Raw genomic sequence first — 21,317 nt, forward strand, 5'->3', positions numbered from 1 at the left:
AGTGTTTACAAATCCACTCTCATTCGGCCTGAGTAAATGAATTAGGCTCGGGTGACTCACCAGCATACGTACAGCGAAGCTGATGCATCAATCACTCCGTCGGTATTCCCTCGCTGTGCCAGGATTGAACGGAGGTTCACGCAATGCTTAACACATGTACATGAATCTTGATTTGCCGGTCCGAGAGCGAGATCAGTGCTCGCATCGGATTCTGTTTATGCACAATGGCAGTGCTTTACGTGCTAAGCACTCCCTCCTGTCAATCAACTCCGCGGGTAAGGCTGGAGGCCAACGGACCCGCAACGGCTGCGGCTCAAGCCGGACGATCCGCCACTTCTTGTTCGTGTCCAAGCTGTCTCAAGACGTCTAGTCCAACATTTATTTCTATCTGTCAATGAGGCCGTATTCTCTGGGGGAATCTGCATTGCTTAGCCACCGAGCTTTGAGGCGCCAATTACCGATTATAATTCGTATATCTTTGAACTTATCAAGAACAGGTACGTTGTATTGGAAATCCTTGCCAGTTTCAGAACAGTAGCTGCACCGCCACAGCTCATGATGTACGGCTTTGAACTACTTGTTGCCATCACATGATGAGTCTATGTTACGTGACATGAGAATTAACTAACAAAGGCGCCGATTCGGCGTTTGGAAGCCTCGGCATCAAACTTGTAATTTGTAAAGACTATTCTGAATGCCTGGTATCAACTCCAGTGTCCAAGCTCCCCTGCAACCTTCTTCGACTCTCGCAGAAGCACCCTAAGTCTCAATTGTTCTCGTTCCATCTAATAATTATGCTAGAATCGGACAGCATCAGAAAGGTATATGGACTTGCCTCTCATCACACTTTTCACAGTGGTAAAACATTGTCGTTTCCTCATCGGCACTTCTCAGCTGGAGGGCTGTACAATGCACCTCTTGCGCATTACAATTTGAGTTAGGGCATTTCTCAGCTATTATACTCCAAGTATTGAGTGATGCTATATTCTTTGCCACGCTGATCCATGGCGTTTTTTGTATCCCAGCAGTATCTTTCGTGCTGGAGATGCTGGTGGTGCCTATCAAAGTATCTGGGACGAGACAGTCCTTTACTTACAATATGAAAAAGAGCAATGGTGCATATTACGCATTTTTTTCTTGCCATCCCGTAACAGTCGCACTCAACCTCTGGGTTATGGGTCACAGCATAAATCATCATCTTGATTAAAGTTCAGTTGCTACGTATAACTTTCATGAATGAAGCCATTGCATATGCGAATTTGTGCTATCAAATATTGATTGGTGTTATCGTCAGTCAAATTGATCTCTTCCATGCAAGTCAAAACTAAAAAAAAAACACTAAGAGTCTACTTTGGATTGACATAAGTTGCCTAATTTTCTAATTCCATATCTTGTTCTCTTAACTGCCACTTCTCACAATACGTCAAGCAGGTTGTATAAGTTGTGTGTGTAAGCAGCTGCAGTCAGTTCCTCTCTTAGTAGCCACAAGGCTACCAAGGAGTGTAAACAGGGCTGTTTAATTCTTCCCGAAAGAGCGAGATATTTCCCGACAATTGATTAAACGTTCCACGAAAACTTCCATGCATTAGTTCTTATGGTTCCATCATACTCTATCTCTATCTCACCCGATGTGGCTTGAGTTTACTACTGTTGGTTAGGACATTAGATCTCGTCTCCAAATTTCAGCTTTTCCGGTTCGGCCTCGCCGTGTGTGGGGGGTGTGTACCGTATGCAAGTCTACTGCTCGCGCTATGCCCAAAGGATATGCAAATACGGTAGTGACAAATCCACTGCCGGCTGCAACGGTCGGGCTGTGCATTCCCGGCTAAAGACCATTATTTCCGCCGCACTCGGGTTTCGATAGTTGTCCGAGTTTGTGCCTCGCTTTCTCTCTTGAAATTAATTGGTAATCAACCGCATTCGCATGATTACGATAGACATAGCCTGGCTGAAATCTGGTCAGATTTTCGGTCTCTCTCAAATCTTGGCAAATACCATGCAGCAGCAATGTACTGTTCTGTACGGGACCCCGGATCTCAAGTGTGGCAACCTCTAATTTTAGCTGGCTCCCACGTGGTCCAGGCCCGGCGATCGTTTGATCTCGCCACACGTAGGCTCCGTTACCCGACAGATTCAGCCGATTGACAAGCATCTACTGTTGACATTCGCTGATGCAAGGATCAGTATCTCTAATTGTTGGGGTTTACAATTCCAAGGGTATTAACGATTACCAGAGCAATCAATGAGTTCTTGCTTCAGCCTTTCTGCCAAGGCCTCGTATCTCTCCCGTATTGAATTAGGTCGGTCCAGAACTGTGATATTGGGTCACAAATGTGACTCTAGTAGTCACGCGGCCGAGGCTGATAGAACTAAGCCCAGATCCCAATGCCAATGAATTTATCTAGTAAACTGGGATATGTGACTCATCCATGGAGGCGCAATGCTGATTGTAGCGACTGTGCTGTCTCCCAGTCCAGTTGGCAGTTCGGCTTAGCGTTATGGTCTAGGGTAGGAATTTTCGTATCAACTTGTGCAATAACGAAGTTATTTACTGACCAAGCAGCCTGCACCGTATGCCTTCTTAATCCACATGCTTGTGTTCGATGTGTCTCTGCTCTTGGCTGCATATTTCGGTTTCTACTTTGCGAACTGATGTTATGGTTTCATTCGTGGTATCATCGTTCTCACCACCTGAATGAATAAGTATTAACGATATTCACGACAGCCCACCCAATGCTTCATCTGCACATATGTTCGTTTCCAATCATGATCTGGTTATGAAGCTACCTGAGTTTGAATTTGACATCAGATTCCATTTACTTCATGGAGGCCTCACGCATGTGCCAGCAACGACACACACGTAAGCATATCCATCCTATAATATCATGTCTCTTGCACTAGCATACCATAGACCGCAAACGTTCCAGCACAGCAACAGCACCTGAGCATGTGGGTACGTGTTGCCCTCGCCAGGTTGACTTCAAACCTAGATGGACACGCTGCGAACAGGAACATTTGCGGCGCGTGGCAGGACGCGCTACCGTGTTGTGGAGACTGCGTGTTTAATCGATATCACTAGCAATGCACAACAGATCGCAGGGCACAAGCGAGCGCGTCTACAGTATTATTGCTTGCATCAAGTCACGTCGGTTGAGTATCATGGTGATCAATATCGCCTCGAGGGGCATTTTCGATTATCCCCGAATGTAATCCCCCAAATCCCTTATGATACATAACACCCAAAAACAAAAACCGGACCCAATGTCATCATGAAACACCCTACAAGGTCCTGCGCTGCAAGCAGTCGACCACAAAGATTCGTAACAGGCATGTAAAACAAAAAGAGCTTAACCACCGAAACCGTAGAGGGTACGTCCCTGTCGCTTCAGGGCGTAGACAACGTCGAGAGATGTGACGGTCTTTCGCTTGGCGTGCTCAGTGTAGGTGACGGCGTCACGGATGACACCCTCGAGGAAGGTCTTCAGGACACCGCGGGTCTCCTCGTAGATCACTGTGAGAGTGGTTAGATACCGCTTGGTAGTGTGATGTTACAGGTGTGAACTTACTGGCAGAGATACGCTTGACACCACCACGACGAGCGAGACGTCGGATAGCAGGCTTTGTGATACCCTGGATGTTGTCTCGCAAGATCTTTCGGTGACGCTTGGCACCACCCTTGCCGAGACCCTTTCCGCCCTTGCCGCCTGTTGATGAGTTAGTTTCGTGATGCTTTTGAGGATGTTTGCGAGACGCGTCGTTGGACGCGTTGATTGAGGCATGCGCATGCTGAAGCGATGCGATGCGGTGAAGTGCTTTCAGGGCAATGCTACTTACGTCCAGTCATGTTGATTGTTTGAGGTGTGTAGTAACGGTTGTGATGATAAAGTTATACACGCTGGGTGTATACTGAAGTGTAGTAGATAGAGTCGTGGGATGGAAGTGATAAGGTATGAGGTGTAGAAGTGAAGGTGGGAGTGTGGGAGTTTAAGTACGAGTGGGCCAGATTCGTGATCAGTTGGGCGGACCCACTCTGTGATCTTGATCCCTGCTTGAGAGACGCGATGGGTGACACGAAAATGGGCGCGGACGAATTAAAAATTCGGACTGCGCTGATTTTCAGAAGCGGGGTGGTCCTCAGCAACAAACTCATCAGCCAGCAGCGCTAGAGCCACCCGCGCCTGGTTAATGGATATTCTTAGCTTTACTGGGTCGGTCACAACTTGCTGGTTCAGGGTAGATGATGCATTTTGTTGTATGATATGTAGAATATTCATGACTATGGATGGACTATATAGGCTATGTGAATAAACAAGTGATATTGAGCATGCACTGCTCATTATCTGCTTTTTTATTGCTTTCTCTGTGACTCACATGTGTTTGTGTGCTGGTGTGTTGACTTGTGATTAAGACGGCGAGAAACCAAGGCAGTGACAATGAGATATGCTTTACAAGATTCAACGCAAAGAAAGCTAAACATGTAACAAAGTTAGAGTATTGAGCACAAACTTCAACTCTCTAGCAACGGTCATAGTAAAACAAAATGTATTTTTTATTATATTTTTATTTTCAATCTGTAAATGATCTAGATTTGCACTGTAGTAACTATTCACGCATGAGTAGCGAGGCAGCGAAAAACAATAGGCAACACCAGATACACATCAATCTACTGACTCATTCAACGCCAAGTATGCAGCCCAATACGGAGGCAATATACAAACTAGCTACGTACGTACTTTCTATGTAGACGGATACAGGCATGCTCCAGTGTCGTACTGCAAAACTTCCCCAGAATCTGGTCCGTTTCCCCGGGATGTTCTTTTGCCTCAGTCACCAAGTGCCGCATCTGTGAGCGTTGCCTATCTAACCTTACCTTGGTTCCTCACCAATTTCGCCATTGGTTGCCTTGCAAAGTCAGATCAGATCAAAAAGGTTGGGTCACAAAACGTGGAGCATTCCAGCCAGCTACGTGGAGGAATTTCGGGCCAATGAAAATTCAGCACGCAAGATGTTTTTTTTTTGCACGACTTGGGCCTGCATTTCGCCTGGACCCAATTTTCCATTTTCGGTGGGTGATTAGGAAAAAACGCACTCCAATCAGCGCGCACGGTCCACTACAGTCAGATCAGCCGCCGCCTAGAGCCACAGGTATAAAGGAATCCCCCCGCCTGCTCCCTCTCTCGACTTTTCCTTCTGCATCACACACCCACACTTCAGCCTTCCACCCCCACAACAATCATCAACAACAACTTCATCCACATCTTCACAAGAATCATCAACAATGGCTCGCACTAAGCAGACCGCCCGAAAGTCCACTGGTGGCAAGGCCCCTCGCAAGCAGCTCGCTTCCAAGGCTGGTAAGTTCTCACCGCGACTTGACGCGACACGCGTCTTTAAGTATCATCAGAGCTTCATCTCTAACATCTTCATCAGCTCGCAAGTCCGCCCCCTCTACCGGAGGTGTCAAGAAGCCTCACCGCTACAAGCCCGGTACCGTCGCTCTCCGTGAGATTCGACGCTACCAGAAGTCCACTGAGCTTCTCATCCGAAAGCTTCCCTTCCAGCGTCTCGTAAGCATCACCCGAACATCGCATCATCACTTGGCATCAACTAACATTTAATCAACAGGTCCGCGAGATTGCTCAGGACTTCAAGTCTGATCTCCGATTCCAGTCTTCCGCCATCGGTGCTCTTCAGGAGTCCGTCGAGTCTTACCTCGTCTCTCTCTTCGAGGACACCAACCTGTGCGCCATCCACGCCAAGCGTGTTACTATCCAGTCCAAGGATATTCAGCTCGCCCGCCGCCTCCGTGGTGAGCGCAACTAAGCGAATGGCTGTGGGAGGATAACGAATTTTTTGCTTTGACACGAGGGATATCATGGTTAGGGGATAATCAAGGCGTTCATGAGGAACAATGTTTTATACACTCAGGCTTGTACATTAAGTGGCAAGCAAGTTAGCTGCCTTTAGCAATCGACCAACGGTCTTTGATCATCACATCTTGTTCTGCATGACTCGCCACCGATGAATTTTTAGGTAGTTTAATCGCCATCGCACGCGCACTCGAGTAAACTGTGACCATCGCGCCCGGAGTAAATACACGCGTCTTGCTCGCGAATAGCACTTTCGCAAATGCCTTAACAGTCTGATACCAGAAGTGCAAACGTGATTTGTGCCTGATATATCCCTTGACCCGTAACATGCTTGCTTACTGCAAGGGATCGTGGAAGATGTTCATGCGTCATCGTGTGCTTGAAAAAGAAGTGCATGATAGAACAACACGACGAACGTTGCAAGTCACACAGTTACGAGAACGCCTAATCGTAAGGAAGCGAGCACCGAAGTTAACATCAACATAAGAAGCAGTGGCCATTTTTGTGATTATAGAAACAAACATTAAATAGACAATCAAATTCGTTGCATCTACTTTTTTTACAAACCGTATTACGCCAGAGAATCAACATGATATGTAGGAAGCTGCGCCAAAACATCGAAACCACCAGTGCCAACCTTTCCAAGCCTGCCCATCACCAACCGACCACTAGGTGTAGAGAGGTCATCCCAGTCACCATCCAATACAGCATCCTTGAGGAATCCCAATGTCGTCTCGAAACTCATCTTGGTGAACGGACTGACGTTACCCTTGAGACCCATTCGGTTGAATGGTGTGAAACCACCGTTCCTTGTCATGTGGTCACCGATCAGGTTCAAGTGGCGGTTGTCGACCTTGATACCGTGGGAGCCGAAGACACCATCCAGCTCATTGACAATGTTCTGTCGAGCTGCCTCGACACCGTAAACCTCCAAGACAGCTGCGATGTCGTTGGTCTGGATGTTGTTGGGGTTGATGAAATCGCTGTATTGTTGCATAGCCTGCAAGTTGACGCCTTCTGTGTGGATGACTCTGATCTTTTTGTTATCCTTGGTCTCCTCATGGTAGTTGCAGGATCCCACACCAGAGATCTCTTGGATCACGGTTTTCTTGACAGCATCTTGGACAAGGTTGAGCATAAGGACCTTGGGAATAGCCGAATCAAACTCAAGCGTGAAGCTGCATTCGGTTCCATTCTTCTCATCGAACGTGAAATCCGTGACCTCTTCGTATTGCTCAAGAACGCGGTTGGTTCGCACCTTGGCACCCCAGTTGATGACACCGTTGTCCTCCTCATCCTCTTCGTCGCCCGCCTGCCGTTGGCTACCACTGAAGCCCTCGTCATCAAGGTCAGCATCGGCAGCATCGCGACCCATCTCCTCCTGTACGGCATCATCATCATCATCATTGGGACCATAAGAAACTGCCTCGCTCCTGTTGGCTCGCTGTTTGGCATTTGTCGCATCGTCATCGCCTTCTTCATCATCGTCGTCGTCGAAATTACCGGCAGCCTCGGCGTTAGGAGCAGCTGTCTCCACAACACCAGCCTTCACGCCGATCTCGGGAGTGGCCATTGTAGAATGGGTTTGTCGCTTCTTGATATCCCTCTTCAAGAGTGACAACAACCGGTGTAGGAGCTTCTTCTCCACTGCATCAACGACGTCCGAAGTCTTGATGGCATAAGTCTCAGTGTACTCCTTTGAGTCAAAGAACTTAATGTCGATCGAGTAGATCTTGGCTGAGCCATACATCTTGCCTTGACCGACCTTCTCTTCGACGTGGATGCTGTCGAGAATGTAGCCAAGAGGCAATACCGAGATGGACTTGGCAAATATGTTCGCATCCTCCACGGACATCTCATCAATAGGGTAAATCGACATGGATGGGGTGGAAATCTTGTTGCTAGCGGTCATGAGAATTTCTCGTAGTCGAGGAATACCGAGTGTGACGTTCTTGGCAGAGTGACCAGCCAAATGAAAAGTGTTTAGTGTCATCTGTGTCGAAGGCTCTCCAACAGATTGGCCTGCCACGATACCGACCGCTTCTCCAGGCTCGACGAGAGAGCGCAGGTATTTCATTGCAAAAAGCATCTCTGCGTTCTTCTTGTTCAGACTCACCCGTGAGAGCGCCTGTTTGTTCTTGTCGGACTTGTCACGGACAAGGCCATCCTTGTTCTCCTTGAGATATTTGGTCATTTTCCAGAAGAATTTCTCAGAAGTAGCGAATGCAGTGGTGGCGGGGTTAAAGTGACTCGAGATCGGGTCCTGAGCCTTGGGATCATTCTTCTTTAGGTACTTCAGGTCCTTAGCCTCGGGTTCATTGATGTTGGTAGGCTTGAGAGCCTTCTTCATGTACTTGGTAATGGCATCGCGATGCATTCCTAGGCGTTCTCCGACGCTGGGGTCGTATCGGAGTTGAGCAGCCTCCGAAGTGACATTCTCCAAGATGAAGCTGAAATCTTCCAAGTATTTTTGTTTGCAAGCATCAAGACCATCCTCGCCGTACATAAACTGGATCATGGAGCCATCGGCATCTCGAACGGTGGTATCGTACGCGACAGTCAGGCCCTCCATACCCTTGATGACACATCTCTGCAGATAACCGGAACGGGATGTCTTGACGGCAGTATCAATCAGACCTTCTCGACCAGCCATATGATGGAAATAGTACTCTTGAGGACGAATACCAGTAAGGAAACGCTGCACAATGTAACCACCAGCTCGAGCATGAGTCTCGAATGGGTCGAAACAGGGCAACGACTTGCCACTGACCATAATTGGAACACGGCGACCTTCAAGAACCTGCTGACCCAGATTACAAGAAATCAGATTGGCGTTGACTCTAGATCCTTTTGCACCAGAGGTTGTCATTGCTTGCATTTGATTGAAGGGGAAAGCCTTCTCCAGACCGTGTGGCATAGTAGCTTTCTCGATACTGTCTGTGACCTTACTGAGACGCTCCTTCATCAGAAGATCAAGGCCTTCCTGTTTTTTGTCGTCGCGCATTACCTCTTCAAGACGCTCCAGAAACAAAGGATCGTTAGGACGAGTAGTTTCCGCAAGTGAAGTGAGGGCAGTCGCAACCTCAATTCCTACATTGTCGGCAGGCTTAAGTGCTTCTCGTCGGGCTTGCTCACCCTTTGGTGTGAGTCTCAAGTCTTCCATACCACATGAGAAAGCCCGCATGTTGAGGTATCTCGTGAGTAATCTGCCCAGACTGCTTAGCAGCTTGCCCGCAACAGCAGGACCATAAATTTCATGGATAGCGTGGATGATGCCGCCAGAACTAGGACCGATTTGCGACTTGTCCAGAATTCCACTGATGAACTCGCCATCCTGAAACAGTACAGTGCCTTCCTCAGAATTGCTACCCCACTGGCTGGCCTTGAGCTGCGTCTGGGCCTTCATGCAAAGGCCACCGCAGTTGGGAGGCTGCATGTTCTTCAGGATGGTAGTAATGACCTGCTTTCCGGTCCATCTAGGAACAGGTTTAATTATGGCGGGAGCAACAAGCTCAATCCTCTCGCCCACGATGTGGCCGCTTTCGGGACGTAGTGCATTGTAGACAAGCTGTTGGTAGTCGCCCTTGGTGAAAAAGGTATCGCGGTTACAGAGGCCGACGGAGACTGAAATATGATCCTGAATAAGACCTCGGAGAGGCTTTCCAGCTGTGCCAGAAAGATATTGGTGGTCGGTATCGGCAATTTGGAGAGCCTCTGCTCGAGCAACTTCGTTCTGGGGGAAGTGCATATTCATTTCATCTCCATCGAAATCAGCGTTGTAGGTATTACAGTTGGCGTAGTGCATTCGAATAGTTTTTTCGCCAGGCAGGACACGAACTCTGTGACCCATGATAGATGGCTTGTGGAGTGTCGGTTGTCGGTTCATCAAGACGACATCACCGTTGGTAAGATGTCGGTAGACCTTCTTGTTCCTGGTACGAGCAGCGTTGCTGCTCGTGGGAGCAAGAAGTTGATTAGCCAGAGACACACGGTCATCAACCGACTTGTTGCGAAGGTTGACGATTTGGCCATTTTCGTTTTCGATCGCGAAAGCACCAGGCCATTTGTCAACACCATTGATAACTGCTTGTTGCATGTCTCGGAAGTTGTGGCTTGTGACAGGCTCAGGGTATGTCAACTTCTTCGCAAAGACGGGCGGCACACCGATTTCGTTGGTTTCGATATTGGGATCGGGAGAAATAACACTTCGGGCAGCGTAGTTGACACGCTTACCCATCATGTTCTTTCGGAAGAGACCTTCCTTCTTTTCGAGCTTCTGCTTGATACCATCCTCATTGCGCTTCGCTGCAGCACCTTGAACAGGGTTCTTGTCCTTATCGATGAGTGAGTTGACCGAATCCTGTAGTTCCGTCCACGCTTGATGCAGCTGATTGACATCCGCATTTTCCTCCTTCAGCTGCTTGTGTAGTCGGGCGATTGTTCCGCAGCCGCGAAGGATGTTCTTATAAAGCGAGTTTTGTTGGGCCTCAGAAATCTCGGACTCGCCTGTTCGGGCTTCGGGACGGTAGCGGTTGGGAGGAACTAGGATGGTCGTCAAAAAGAACATTTCGGGAGTGACCTTCTTTGAGCTTCGGGTTGCGGGTTTGGCGTTGTATAAGAGGGTGATCAACTCTTGCTCCTTAGTGAATAGTTCGCTCAGACGGGCGTGGACCTCCATAGCACTGATGTATCGCTGTGAAGCAGAAGAGGCAGGGATTTCATCGGCATCCATCATCTCTGTATCTTGCTCAGCATCATCTCCGGCAAGTTGCGACTTCTCAAGAGTGGGAGAGACGACATCTGCCACACCCTCGTCAGAGGAGTAACCGTCAGGTTTTTGTTTTGTTGTGGCTTGTTGGACTCTGGCCATGGCATCGGATTGCCTCAAGTTCTTTTGGGCCATCTTGGCCTTTTCCTTGTCGGATAGTGACCTCTCAAAGACCTTGACGAATCGATCCTTGCGGTATGAGGGCGAGATGCCGTTACAGTTGGCGCAAAGTCTTCGTTTGGTGATCTCTGCAAGAAACTCCTTGATGACCTCACGGCGCATTTCGCTTGAGCCTTCGTGCTTTCCTCTCTTCGTATCGCCGCGCTTAATCTTGATACCGCGAAGACACTTATCAACGTACTTGTCTCTTGCGCGAGTCACGCTGTCGATCGAACTGCTGGCGCCTTCTTCTTCGGCTTCGCTTTCTAATTCGGAGAAGTTTCCAAGCTCAATAGCCAGGTCGTTTTCGCCAATAACGCCGACCATATGGGCTTCTTGGATCAAGCCATGCTGGAGCAACTTCAGCTTGCACATATATTTGTGGAGTTCCTTCTGAGGAAGTCGGAATCCCTTGCAGTAGACGCAAGTCGCCTTCAAGAGTCGATAAGCTTGGTCCATGAAGATAGGATGATACACTGGGACAGGAAGCTGGATATGGCCGGGATGGCCCGGGCAGGTGGCCTGGTTCAGATTACATGTTGTGCACCTAAGATTCAGTTAGCCTCATGTTGACCTTTGACTAGCAGCCATTGGAACTTACGGCGCATCACCCCAGGAGCCAAGGGCAGGATCATATAGACCACCAGGTACAGGATTGAGGAGATTGTCGAACGTGCTGTCGTTTTCAATCCTCTTCACAGAGATTGCTCGGATTTCTTTTGGCGACAGGAAGGTGAACTCAACGCTCTCGATCCCAGATGAGATCGGCTGCGCTATATTCATGGTGGCGATGATGTCGCTCTCTCGAGCGAAAAAGTATATTAGCGATTGAGCGACGTCTTTGGATTAACTGATGAAATCCATTCCCCAGCGCAGAATGCGAAGTGAAAGTAAATCATGCAGGCAGTGGGGAGCTTTGCTAGAGAAACAATTTTTTAGCGGTGCGGGACGGCAGAAATTTAGACCGACCTATCGCCGCTACTGTTGCGCGCGATTCATCTGCGCGTGGGTCCATGCGTTGCCATCTACCTACTTGCATCATCTTTGAGAGCACATCTTACGTGCATCAACAAGCTAGCGCAACGTGACCTTCAAGTATAGCACCGACCAGCAGAAACTCAGAGCGATCACCAACGTCAATACGGACCTGAACAGAATCTCGTCACCCCTTTCAAGATCAGCGAACAGCTAGGCAGCTGTTTGGCCACCTCGCCAAACTACAAATGGATCGCAAGAGTCAGTCTCCTGGCCTCGGCCCTCGTCATGATGCCTCTTCAAGAGTGCAGAAGCCCGACTCTGCTGCAGACAGGATGGCTGCACTAAAAGCACGTGTTGCTGCAGCTATTGGTACGAGTAAAGCAAAGGGTGGCTTAAACGTTGGACTTCACCCTGCCTTGGAAGACTTGGGATCACATAAACCATCAAACAAATCGAAGGAATCAACGCCAGCACCCTCAGGCGCAAGGTCAGATAAGCCTCGGTTGCAAGATGCGTTTAGATCAGCTTCTATCAACAGGGAAAGCGGAGAAAACCCGTACTTCGATCAAAGTTCCTCAGCACAACCAGGTGGAGGAAAAGCGCGCCAGTCTCGATCACTCGTGTTTAATCAGAAAGGCAAATACATCGCCCAAGCCAATGCTTTACGTCGACAGGCCGCCCTGGAGGCGATGAAGAAACGAATCGCAGAGCAAACTCGAAAGGCTGGCATCGATGACGACCTAGACGTGGAAAGAAAATTTGTAGTAGAAGCACCCCCTGAAATCGAGTGGTGGGATGAAGGACTTGTCGAAGGCGGGAGCTACGATGTGCTCGATGATCCCTCCAAGCTTAAATTCACGACACCCGATACTATCATTACCGAATACATACAGCACCCTGTTGCTCTTGAGCCGCCTCAAGATGGACATGTTCCAGCTGCTAAGCCAATGTTCCTAGTAAAGAAGGAACGGCAAAAGCTACGACGACAACGAAGAATGGCTGAGCTGAAGGAGACGCAAGCCAAGATTCGCCTGGGACTGGTGCCAGCACCTCCTCCCAAGGTCAAGAAGGGCAACCTGATGCGAGTCCTCGGTGACGGTAAGTCTACCACCCATTTCTATTCGTTTATTCACCTGCTAATATCTGTATAGTCGCTGTCAAGGATCCTACCGCCGTCGAAGCACGTGTAAATCGTGAAATTGCCGAACGCCACCAGAAGCACGTCGAATCAAATGAGGAACGGAAGCTCACCAAGGACCAAAAGCACGAAAAATTGGCAACAAACCAACAAAAAGACGCCGAAAAGGGAATTCACATGCTCGTTTTCAAAATCGGAAGCCTGGCGAACGGACAACATCGGTACAAGATCGGCGTCAACGCTGATCAACTGGCCCTCACAGGTACATGCATCATGCACCCCAAGTTCAACCTGGTTATCGTTGAGGGAGGCGAATGGGGTATCAAGAAGTTCAAGAAGCTCATGCTTAACCGAATCGACTGGACCGAGAATTCGCCGTCAAGAGACCGAGACGGAAAGCAAGGCGCAACACGCGACTGGCTTCTCGCTGAAAAGGACACTGGCGAGCTCAAGGACATGTCAACGAACGAATGCAAGCTCATCTTTGAAGGTGAAGAGAAGGCTCGTGCATTCAGGAAGTGGGGCAGTAAGGTCTGCGAGACAGACTCGGAAGCGAGAGATGCCCTGGCTCGAACAAAGATGGATAACTTCTGGCAACTCGCTAAAGGTTTCACTTAAAGCAAATCATACTGTATAATTAAGAACAGGGGAAGGACAAACCCATGTGGCTGCGCTTAACATACTGGGCGGCAAACATCTGATACGCTTCGAGCCGAGAACCGTTGCAGGACAAAAGCCCCGTCGCGATTGTGTTTAAATATCAACGGCAGATATCATGATTTCCCCCTCCATGTTGGCGCTTCTCGGCGGAGACGGAAGCTTTTGCCGGTTTCAAGAGCCAACCTGCTTGCCAACTGAGGCAGGGCCATAATAATCGGACCATGTTGTTTGCAAAAAAAACGGAACGTCGATCAGGCTTCACTTACTGTGATAGGAAGAGACAAAATGGAAACTAGACTGATAGACAGATTAATAATGACACCACCAACTCTTTCATACAAGCTCCGACCGGATGCAGTGTTTTCGAGCTGGGACAAATCTCGAGTTACAAAGCACTGGGCTCCGTCGTTTGCATGCCGTGAATGGGCCGCTAGGTATATACCTAATGATATCCCAAGAATAGAACCAGAGACTGACTGCGCAACACAAACTCTGCCCCAAGGTACTTTATACAGGGACACTCCAGAGCGCGGCCGCCTCAACATGTACGTATCTTATGCACATGCCCCCATTCCGAACCTCGCGTGCACCAGTTTTGTCCGAATATTGGCATCAAAAATGCCTGCAAGGATACAGGTGAGTGCAACTAACAGTACTGACTGCAGTAGCGAACCAAAACGGAAGGCAGAAACCGGGCAGTGTTCCGTTCCGGGTGACATGGCTCTAGGTATGTTTCTTGTGCGACCTTCCATTACTAGGCCGGGTGAGACTAGCCGCGAGATCTTCGAGATCCCTAAGATCATCACGGTCCATATGCGTGGCCTGGGGGTCTCCAACTGGAAGGGATCTCCGCGAACCCCTGGTCAAGGACAATAGCACAAACCGGGGATCAGTGATGAGCAGGTCCAGTCCAGGTCCCTCATGGCAGGGCAGGGAGAAATCCTAATTCTGCATGTTTGCGAAGGGCGGACCAAGCTGGAAGGCCATGTGTTATGTGTGTGCGTGCGTGTGTGCCTTGGGATTGTGCAGGTAACGATAAAGCCAAGCAACTCGTGAATTGAAATGATATATCTGTTTTTGACAAAGGAGTACAAGGTAGTATAAGACAGTGTTAAATGCCATGGAGATATAGCTCTGATACCGGTAGATCATATGCAAACTTCTCATCACATTAAAGACGATTGCACGGCACTCAAACAACTTTAGACGACAGACCAAGATGGTGGGCAATGTAATCCTAGCAGGGTCCCAGGATGTATATTCGATGGTCTTGGGTAAAAGTGTTGTAATGTAGTAACAAAAATGGAAGCCAGGAAGCCTAGCACTTCCACTACGGCCCATGGCATTCCTAATGCAGAATTATCTGCAGGTGACAAAGCCAGGGGGAATCGAGGAATCAGACAAGTTCTGGCACACTTTTCCTGGCCAACCCTGGTTCATCTGCTCAAGCCTGGAGCCAGTAAGCTCGTGCATCAAACAATCGGGGATTGCAGTATTAGGATTTGCTTGAGCCGTGGATCTCCAAGTAGGAGTGTAATCGCTTGAACGACATTAAATCATTCAACACGGCCAAGATCTCAGCTAATGAGGTGGTTGTTTGGCTCCATCGTACTTTGGTACTTGGCGTTACTGTTCCTTATGTTGTGGAGTTTTGGAACTGGTTCCCATCAAGGAGAAGGGTGAGAAGGGCTCCCTCCACAACGTTACACCGGGGCATGGACTCACTTCGGCTCAGCCTCGAATCAGAAGTACCTACCTACCTAATATATATTAGAGCTTTGGATCATGGCAACCGACCCGTCCGCCTGGCAGGGCTGGATTTAAGCTTATGCATCTCCTAGAAAATCATGGTGACAGAGCTAGGTAGTTAGAGGCCAGTTGCATGCTTGTTGTAATAGTTGGTTCATAAATCTATGGCATTGGGGGTGATAAACCCTGGCTGATAATCCGTACCTATCATTTACTTTACCAGGTACTTCGTCATCCGTGCATGAAAGCGAAAACCTGTGTAACAGTCCAGCTAGGTAGGTAGGTAGGTAGCAAGAAGTGGCGACTAGATTAGATATTGAGGTCTACTCTGCAGCTCCTAGCCAATTATCAAACATGTATAACATAATCACAACCAGAACCATGAACAATTTCCGGCCTTTTCTTTCCCGTTCTGTCTAACAAGTTAGGTAATTTAGGTTAGCTTGGGTTGTGACATGTATGTATGGATGGCGTCTCGGCGGCAATAAGAAAAAGAAAGCTTTAGTGCGCCTGTCGAGCCTGTCCTGCCGCTTGTCGTAGTTCCATCAACAAGGCCGGGGTCCCTAGAACGCTCGGACATCCGTCTTGGCTTCTCCCACTCGGGCAAACTCATCGCAACTACAGATGAGGCTAGAGGCGCAACATGACACTGGACTCGGAAGTTAGACTATAGCGCCAGTGTGCTATTGTTTTAAGCTGAACTCTTTGTTTGATCGATCATGGGGATTGATGTTACGCAGGTGCTCATCATTAGCATTAGCATTAGCATTAGTATTAGTATTAGCATCGGCATTGGAAGCGCGTCCTTGTAATAAATTACATTTGCTACCATCTAGCGCAGTCGCGTTTAGGGATGTGGATGTACTGGTCGTCTCCCCTGCTGCATGGTTTGCGTTTTTATACCTGTGATGCTCGCCCTGTCATGGGAATGTACAGGTAAGTCGATGTGGTACTTTTGAATGAGGATGATATGCTAAATGTGTTGAATGGTAAAAGGACTACAGAGTAAGCAATCAACATTTATCCCAAATAAAGTAGGTCAATCCCGCTGTACCTGGTCTGGTCTGGTCTGGCCTGGACTGGTTAATATCGGAGACGGAGTGAGGGCAATGTCAGAACGGAGCATTAGAAGGACCGGGCCGCCGTTGCAGGATTCAACTTTGACAGTCGAGACAGAGACTGACTGACAGATACTTTAAAATAGAATACTGCATCAAACTACGGTGCCTTTTGATTTGGGTTTATTGAGGCTATTTGGAACTAATTAGTTCACCTAGGTTGTATGGCATGAGGTAGGTTTTTGGTGTGACATAGGCTGAAGATGGCTAGATGGCTCGAGCTAGCTGTTTTGCGGGGCGCCACCCGACCGTTGAAGTCGAGCTAGCTGGGGCCAGGAACCTGCCGAGATATCTGCTTCCGTTCTGGGCAAGGCGGCAAACACTGTAGACAGCCGCGCCATTTGAGTGCTAGAATGGCTACACACCACAGTATTATTACGTATATAGTACTGTCCCAGCGTCACATCGCTCAAGTCCACCCACTCCACAAGCTCCTAGCAGTGTCCACTCAATTATTATTCCGTTTGGACAACACGACACGAGGATAAATTGGAGATGAGCAACACAAGATGAGCGAGCGAGCAATCGCAGGTGCAACCGTAACCGTAACTGCAACTGCAACTGCAACACCCATCCTTGACCCATGGCCCATCTCTCCAAGGCCGGAGACTCGGCCCTGTCCCAAACGAAGAGCACTTGACCGGTTCGACCAGGGTTTTCTTCCATATTACCCATCGTCTTCTGGGATTCCTCGGCCTCCAAACTGTCACCTTCCTCGTACATTGCCGTATCGGCTGTTCGGATCTAATCCGGCTCCTTCTTGGCTACATTCCCCTGCCTTGCACTGAGCCGGACTCGCACGAGTCGCACCACCTGATCCGTCTCTCCAAAGTAGAGAGAAAAAAAATGAAGAAGAAAAAAAAGCCGCTCAATTTACCTTGTTGGAGGATCCTCTGTCTACAACAGGTCTTGCGTATCGGGCTACGGTGCATCCGTGAAGTAGACCCTGGTCTGACCCTGGCTTGCAGACTGCCAGTCATCCAACCTCAGTGAACCAACGATGCACGCAAGAGACAGCAGCAGCAGAGCAGAACAGAGAAGCACCGAAAAAAGCTACACATGGCACCAATGACGTTGTAATAGAGTAGTCGTCAATCTTTCTTGTTTTTTCCCTGCCAGCGGATCTGCTATGATACTGTAATCCATAATGGACAGGTAGACGGCTTTACTAGGTAACTCTCACATCACCACTCAGGTACCGGATACCGTACATACAGTCCAGCAAGTGCCTAGGAAGTTAGTAGGTAGACTGCATGGTCCAGCTTGCCAAATCGGGGCTGTGCGCATGCTTCAGTACAGTAGGTCCTCCGAGGCTGTTGGTTCTTGGTTCTTGGAGGTGGAGATCAATTCAAATGTCCTTTGGCAGCTGCGTCGCGATGGGACGATGTGTTTCCAAACTGGGTCACGTCCTTTTTACTCTACAGTTTTGCTTGTCGTCGCCGTCGCCGTTGCTGTCGCGTCAAAGCCATATCATCCCATCTGTACTGTCCTGTCCCGTCCCGTCCCGTCCTGAGATGTACCTAATGTAATGTAGGTAGGTTGTTTTAGGGAGCCGGACCCTGGTCTCAAACGGAATCCGGCCCTTTATACCTTAGTTTGTGTTGGTTGACTGTAGTTTCTAATTTGCGCAACCAAATGTTGAACCTTGAGCTTTGACCTCGGGTATGTTCACACTGGCCGGTTGATCCTAGTGATACCGTTATCTGTCTGCTTCGTGCTATCCGCGAGATCTGTCAAGGGCCAAGATGGCCCAGCCGTCTGGTTGGCGAACGGCCATCCTGGCCTAGACCTCATTTCGCTCTCTTCCCGGCCCCGTCACCCGCTGCTCGACACCTTCCCAGTGGCTCTTTGCCTACCTTACCCGTCTCCCCACCCTGGGAATCCATGCTATGCAGGCGGAGTCTGATCCTTCCAGCAATCCTCGTCTGGTCTGGTCTGGTCTGTCTTTGTCCGGGTCTACTAAGGTAACTCATCAAATCAACAGTAGCTTCGTCAAAGGGCATCTAAGTAATCGTTATTCCCTGTACCTCGCCCAGAAAAGGTCGGAACTTTCTGAGTTTGATACTCGTCTCTGTCGCCACTGGCTCTCGTGTGTTGTTACTCTTGACCTTGACTTCATCTTGTCCGTGTTGGTCGGCCGAACCCTCGTTGTATTTATCCAACTCATACCCCGTCATGGGGCTTGCCAACTCGGTCGATGAATCTCTGCTCACTGCAGTACCTAATCTAACCTATCTACCTACCTACCTGCCTGCCTGCCTACCGGAAGTGCATGGCTCATGAGACCCTAGCCTCTAGCTCCCCACGTATTCTAACCCGACCCTCGCATCCTTTCTTTAACGATCTCAAATATGTACCTTACACCTCCCTCAACCTCGAACTCTCCAGTGTCGCAGTATTCACAGTTCTTCGAAACGAGTTCAACCAGTCCGGATCCTTCCTGTCACCCAAATCGCCTGTCTTGCTACGATTCTTCATTTGAGCAAGCTGTTTCAACTGCTGTTTCCCGACCAGACTTGGAACCAGGTCCTTACTCTCATCACGGTCGCTGGTACTCAGTACCTCAGACTGAGCTTCTATCACCGCCTCCCATGGACCACGGTAGCACTGCCTGGGTAACCCCGGATGGATTAGTCGCGGGGACAAGTACAGCGTCCTCGAGTTCCGTGGAGCCTGATGCCTTGCATGCGGATTTCAATGCATTTGCTGGATACGACTCATGTCTGCCTGCCCCGTACCAACCCCATGATGCTTATATGCCAGCGGGACGCAACCCATCAGTTCATGAGCCCTCGCTACCTTCCACTAGTCAATCTGCACGAGCGCCAACACTGGGAGCGAGGCCATCGTATGGATATCTGCAAGACCCAGCCAGCTCAAGATTCAGAGTAGAAGGTGCCGTCAGCACCTACGGCCAAGGATATGAATCTCACTCTTACTCGGCGCCTGGCCCACCAGCTACTACCTACCAAACCGACGGAGCTGCCTTTACTTCAAATCTGCCCTCAAGTCTGGGCGCAGGTAGCTCAACAGCATGGCCCAAGCAGGAATATGAAGTGTCACAATTCTACCCTACCCCACAAACTCAACTTCCAGAACTTGGCCAAGAGAGGAGACTGTTGAAAACAAACAAGGTCAAGAGACCCACTAGGAAACATACGTCTAAGGAGGAGGCCAACTTTCAGTGCGAAGTGAAGGGATGTGGGAAGTTTTTCAGTCGAAGCTACAACTACAAGTCTCACCTAGAAACTCATGACGAGAAGCGCGAATACCCTTTCCCATGCACCGTAGATGGGTGCACAAAGAAATTTGTACGGAAGACCGACCTCCAACGCCATCATCAGAGCGTGCACATGAAGGAGCGCAACCACAAATGCGACTACTGTGGACGTCTCTTTGCTCGCAAGGACACCTTGCGAAGGTAGGCAAATTAACTTCCTCCTATACAAGCTCTGATATTAACTAACTATCTAGGCACATGGAAGACGGCTGCTCAAAGCGATTTGATATCGGCACACTCAACCTACAAGGACCGGGGTTCGCAGGTTTAGGGATTGTCACTCCAACCAGACCTTCCGGCTTAGACCCTCGCCGTCCTGGATAGGCCTGTTCCAGCAATCCGCTTACATAGTGCTTGATTACACCTCAAATACATGCCTGTATGCCTGATTTATGAAAGAGGGAGATGCACGACGATAGTGCCTTGGATAGATCTGCTCTGCAACCGCGGCTACGCATTTACAATCACAAAGTGATACCCAAAAGTCTACGAGGTAGGTTGAAACGCTCAAGCGAAGCTTGGAGTGTGCTGGTATTAGGGTCAACAACTAACCGATCCCGCTCTAGACCACAATATATTAATCTTAATCGACAAGATGGCAAACAAACGCTACCAAATTCGGAGGCCTTCAATGCCGAACAAAAGGGGGCCATTTCCGACGAACTACATCCTGTCCACGGACTTTGGCTATGTTTCTTACCAGTTTTCACCCACATAGCTATGAGCTATCTGTTCTACTCGAACGCCACCGAGCTTCGAGTTTCGGATTATGGCCATGAGACAGGAAAGCGTTTTGGTCAACATTTCACATGCGAACGAATTACGCCGTATACTTTACCGATACCGAAGGGGCCTCGCTATGACATCGTTTCGAAATCAGCCACCTCGGCATATGCAGAGTTTGACTATCGCAACTTGATTGGGAAGCTCGTTATGAGAGGCAATTTTAGTTCAAAGTTCCACCCTGCAAGGAAGAACCTTTTGAGGTTTGATAGCCGATCCCCAGCAAGCAGATTTATGTGTTTGTCTTGTTTAAAGCAACGAGACTGTTTGCGATTGCGGCTGCATCTTGCTGGATGCCCTGTTTATATGCGCGCGGCCTGCATGTTGTAGTCATTGTTGTTACGGCGCAAGGTTAAATTATATAGCTGGAAAAGCTATCGGAGATGCTGTATGTTAATTTAGCACTGGGCAATCCGCCATGAATTAAACTAAACAGCCTATTATTTGTTTACTTTGGCTGAATCAGGTCAAACAGCTACTGAGACATTGAACAGTTTTCACCTTCTCTAACCGTGCTGTGGCTCTTTGTTCTGATTGGTAGACATAAGTGACGACTTCGCTACATCAATGCCTACCTGTAAAGTCATCAAAGTCCTTTGTGTCAAATTACGAGAGGTTGTTTACAATTACAGGTACGTGGTAGCGACAGTGACATACTTTACTGCTGTAGCCTACAGGTCTAGTTACGTGGCAGGGGCGCAACTAATGCATGTGATATGGATCGTTTGGCGTCGCGATAGGATCTTCTAGAAAACCGTTCTGATACAAGTTCTCTTAGATTCTCTCAAAGTACCTGGCAGGCGATTCTGGAGGT

At 48.9% G+C, this 21,317-nt stretch overlaps 5 protein-coding genes across 5 annotated transcripts, besides 5 other annotated features; 3 read left to right on the forward strand and 2 right to left on the reverse strand.

Moving 5' to 3' along the window:
* Window positions 1-3,347: 3,347 nt before the first annotated feature.
* On the reverse strand, window positions 3,348-3,844 carry FPSE_04810 (uncharacterized protein; the record flags this gene model as incomplete). The annotated part of the gene is made up of 3 exons (XM_009257928.1): window positions 3,348-3,511; window positions 3,567-3,704; window positions 3,835-3,844. The coding sequence occupies 3 exons, from the start codon at window positions 3,842-3,844 to the stop codon at window positions 3,348-3,350; spliced, it is 312 nt and encodes a 103-aa protein (XP_009256203.1).
* Window positions 3,845-4,531: 687 nt separating this feature from the next.
* Window positions 4,532-4,567: a repeat region.
* Window positions 4,568-5,278: 711 nt separating this feature from the next.
* Window positions 5,279-5,823, forward strand: FPSE_04811 (uncharacterized protein; the record flags this gene model as incomplete). Its single annotated transcript, XM_009257929.1, has 3 exons — window positions 5,279-5,354; window positions 5,431-5,567; window positions 5,626-5,823. 3 exons carry the CDS (start codon window positions 5,279-5,281, stop codon window positions 5,821-5,823), a joined length of 411 nt encoding a protein of 136 aa, XP_009256204.1.
* A 618-nt stretch (window positions 5,824-6,441) lies between these two features.
* On the reverse strand, window positions 6,442-11,580 carry FPSE_04812 (uncharacterized protein; the record flags this gene model as incomplete). Its single annotated transcript, XM_009257930.1, has 2 exons — window positions 6,442-11,344; window positions 11,399-11,580. 2 exons carry the CDS (start codon window positions 11,578-11,580, stop codon window positions 6,442-6,444), a joined length of 5,085 nt encoding a protein of 1,694 aa, XP_009256205.1.
* Window positions 11,581-12,020: 440 nt separating this feature from the next.
* Window positions 12,021-13,531, forward strand: FPSE_04813 (uncharacterized protein; the record flags this gene model as incomplete). Its single annotated transcript, XM_009257931.1, has 2 exons — window positions 12,021-12,873; window positions 12,927-13,531. 2 exons carry the CDS (start codon window positions 12,021-12,023, stop codon window positions 13,529-13,531), a joined length of 1,458 nt encoding a protein of 485 aa, XP_009256206.1.
* Window positions 13,532-16,376: 2,845 nt separating this feature from the next.
* Window positions 16,377-16,406: a microsatellite.
* Window positions 16,407-17,919: 1,513 nt separating this feature from the next.
* Window positions 17,920-17,952: a microsatellite.
* Window positions 17,953-18,363: 411 nt separating this feature from the next.
* Window positions 18,364-18,383: a microsatellite.
* Window positions 18,384-18,669: 286 nt separating this feature from the next.
* Window positions 18,670-18,704: a microsatellite.
* Window positions 18,705-18,791: 87 nt separating this feature from the next.
* Window positions 18,792-20,044, forward strand: FPSE_04814 (uncharacterized protein; the record flags this gene model as incomplete). Its single annotated transcript, XM_009257932.1, has 2 exons — window positions 18,792-19,861; window positions 19,915-20,044. 2 exons carry the CDS (start codon window positions 18,792-18,794, stop codon window positions 20,042-20,044), a joined length of 1,200 nt encoding a protein of 399 aa, XP_009256207.1.
* Between the last annotated feature and the right edge of the window lie 1,273 nt (window positions 20,045-21,317).

Source organism: Fusarium pseudograminearum, chromosome 2 (genome assembly GCF_000303195.2).
Source record: "Fusarium pseudograminearum CS3096 chromosome 2, whole genome shotgun sequence".
Taxonomy (NCBI): Eukaryota; Fungi; Ascomycota; class Sordariomycetes; order Hypocreales; family Nectriaceae; genus Fusarium; species Fusarium pseudograminearum.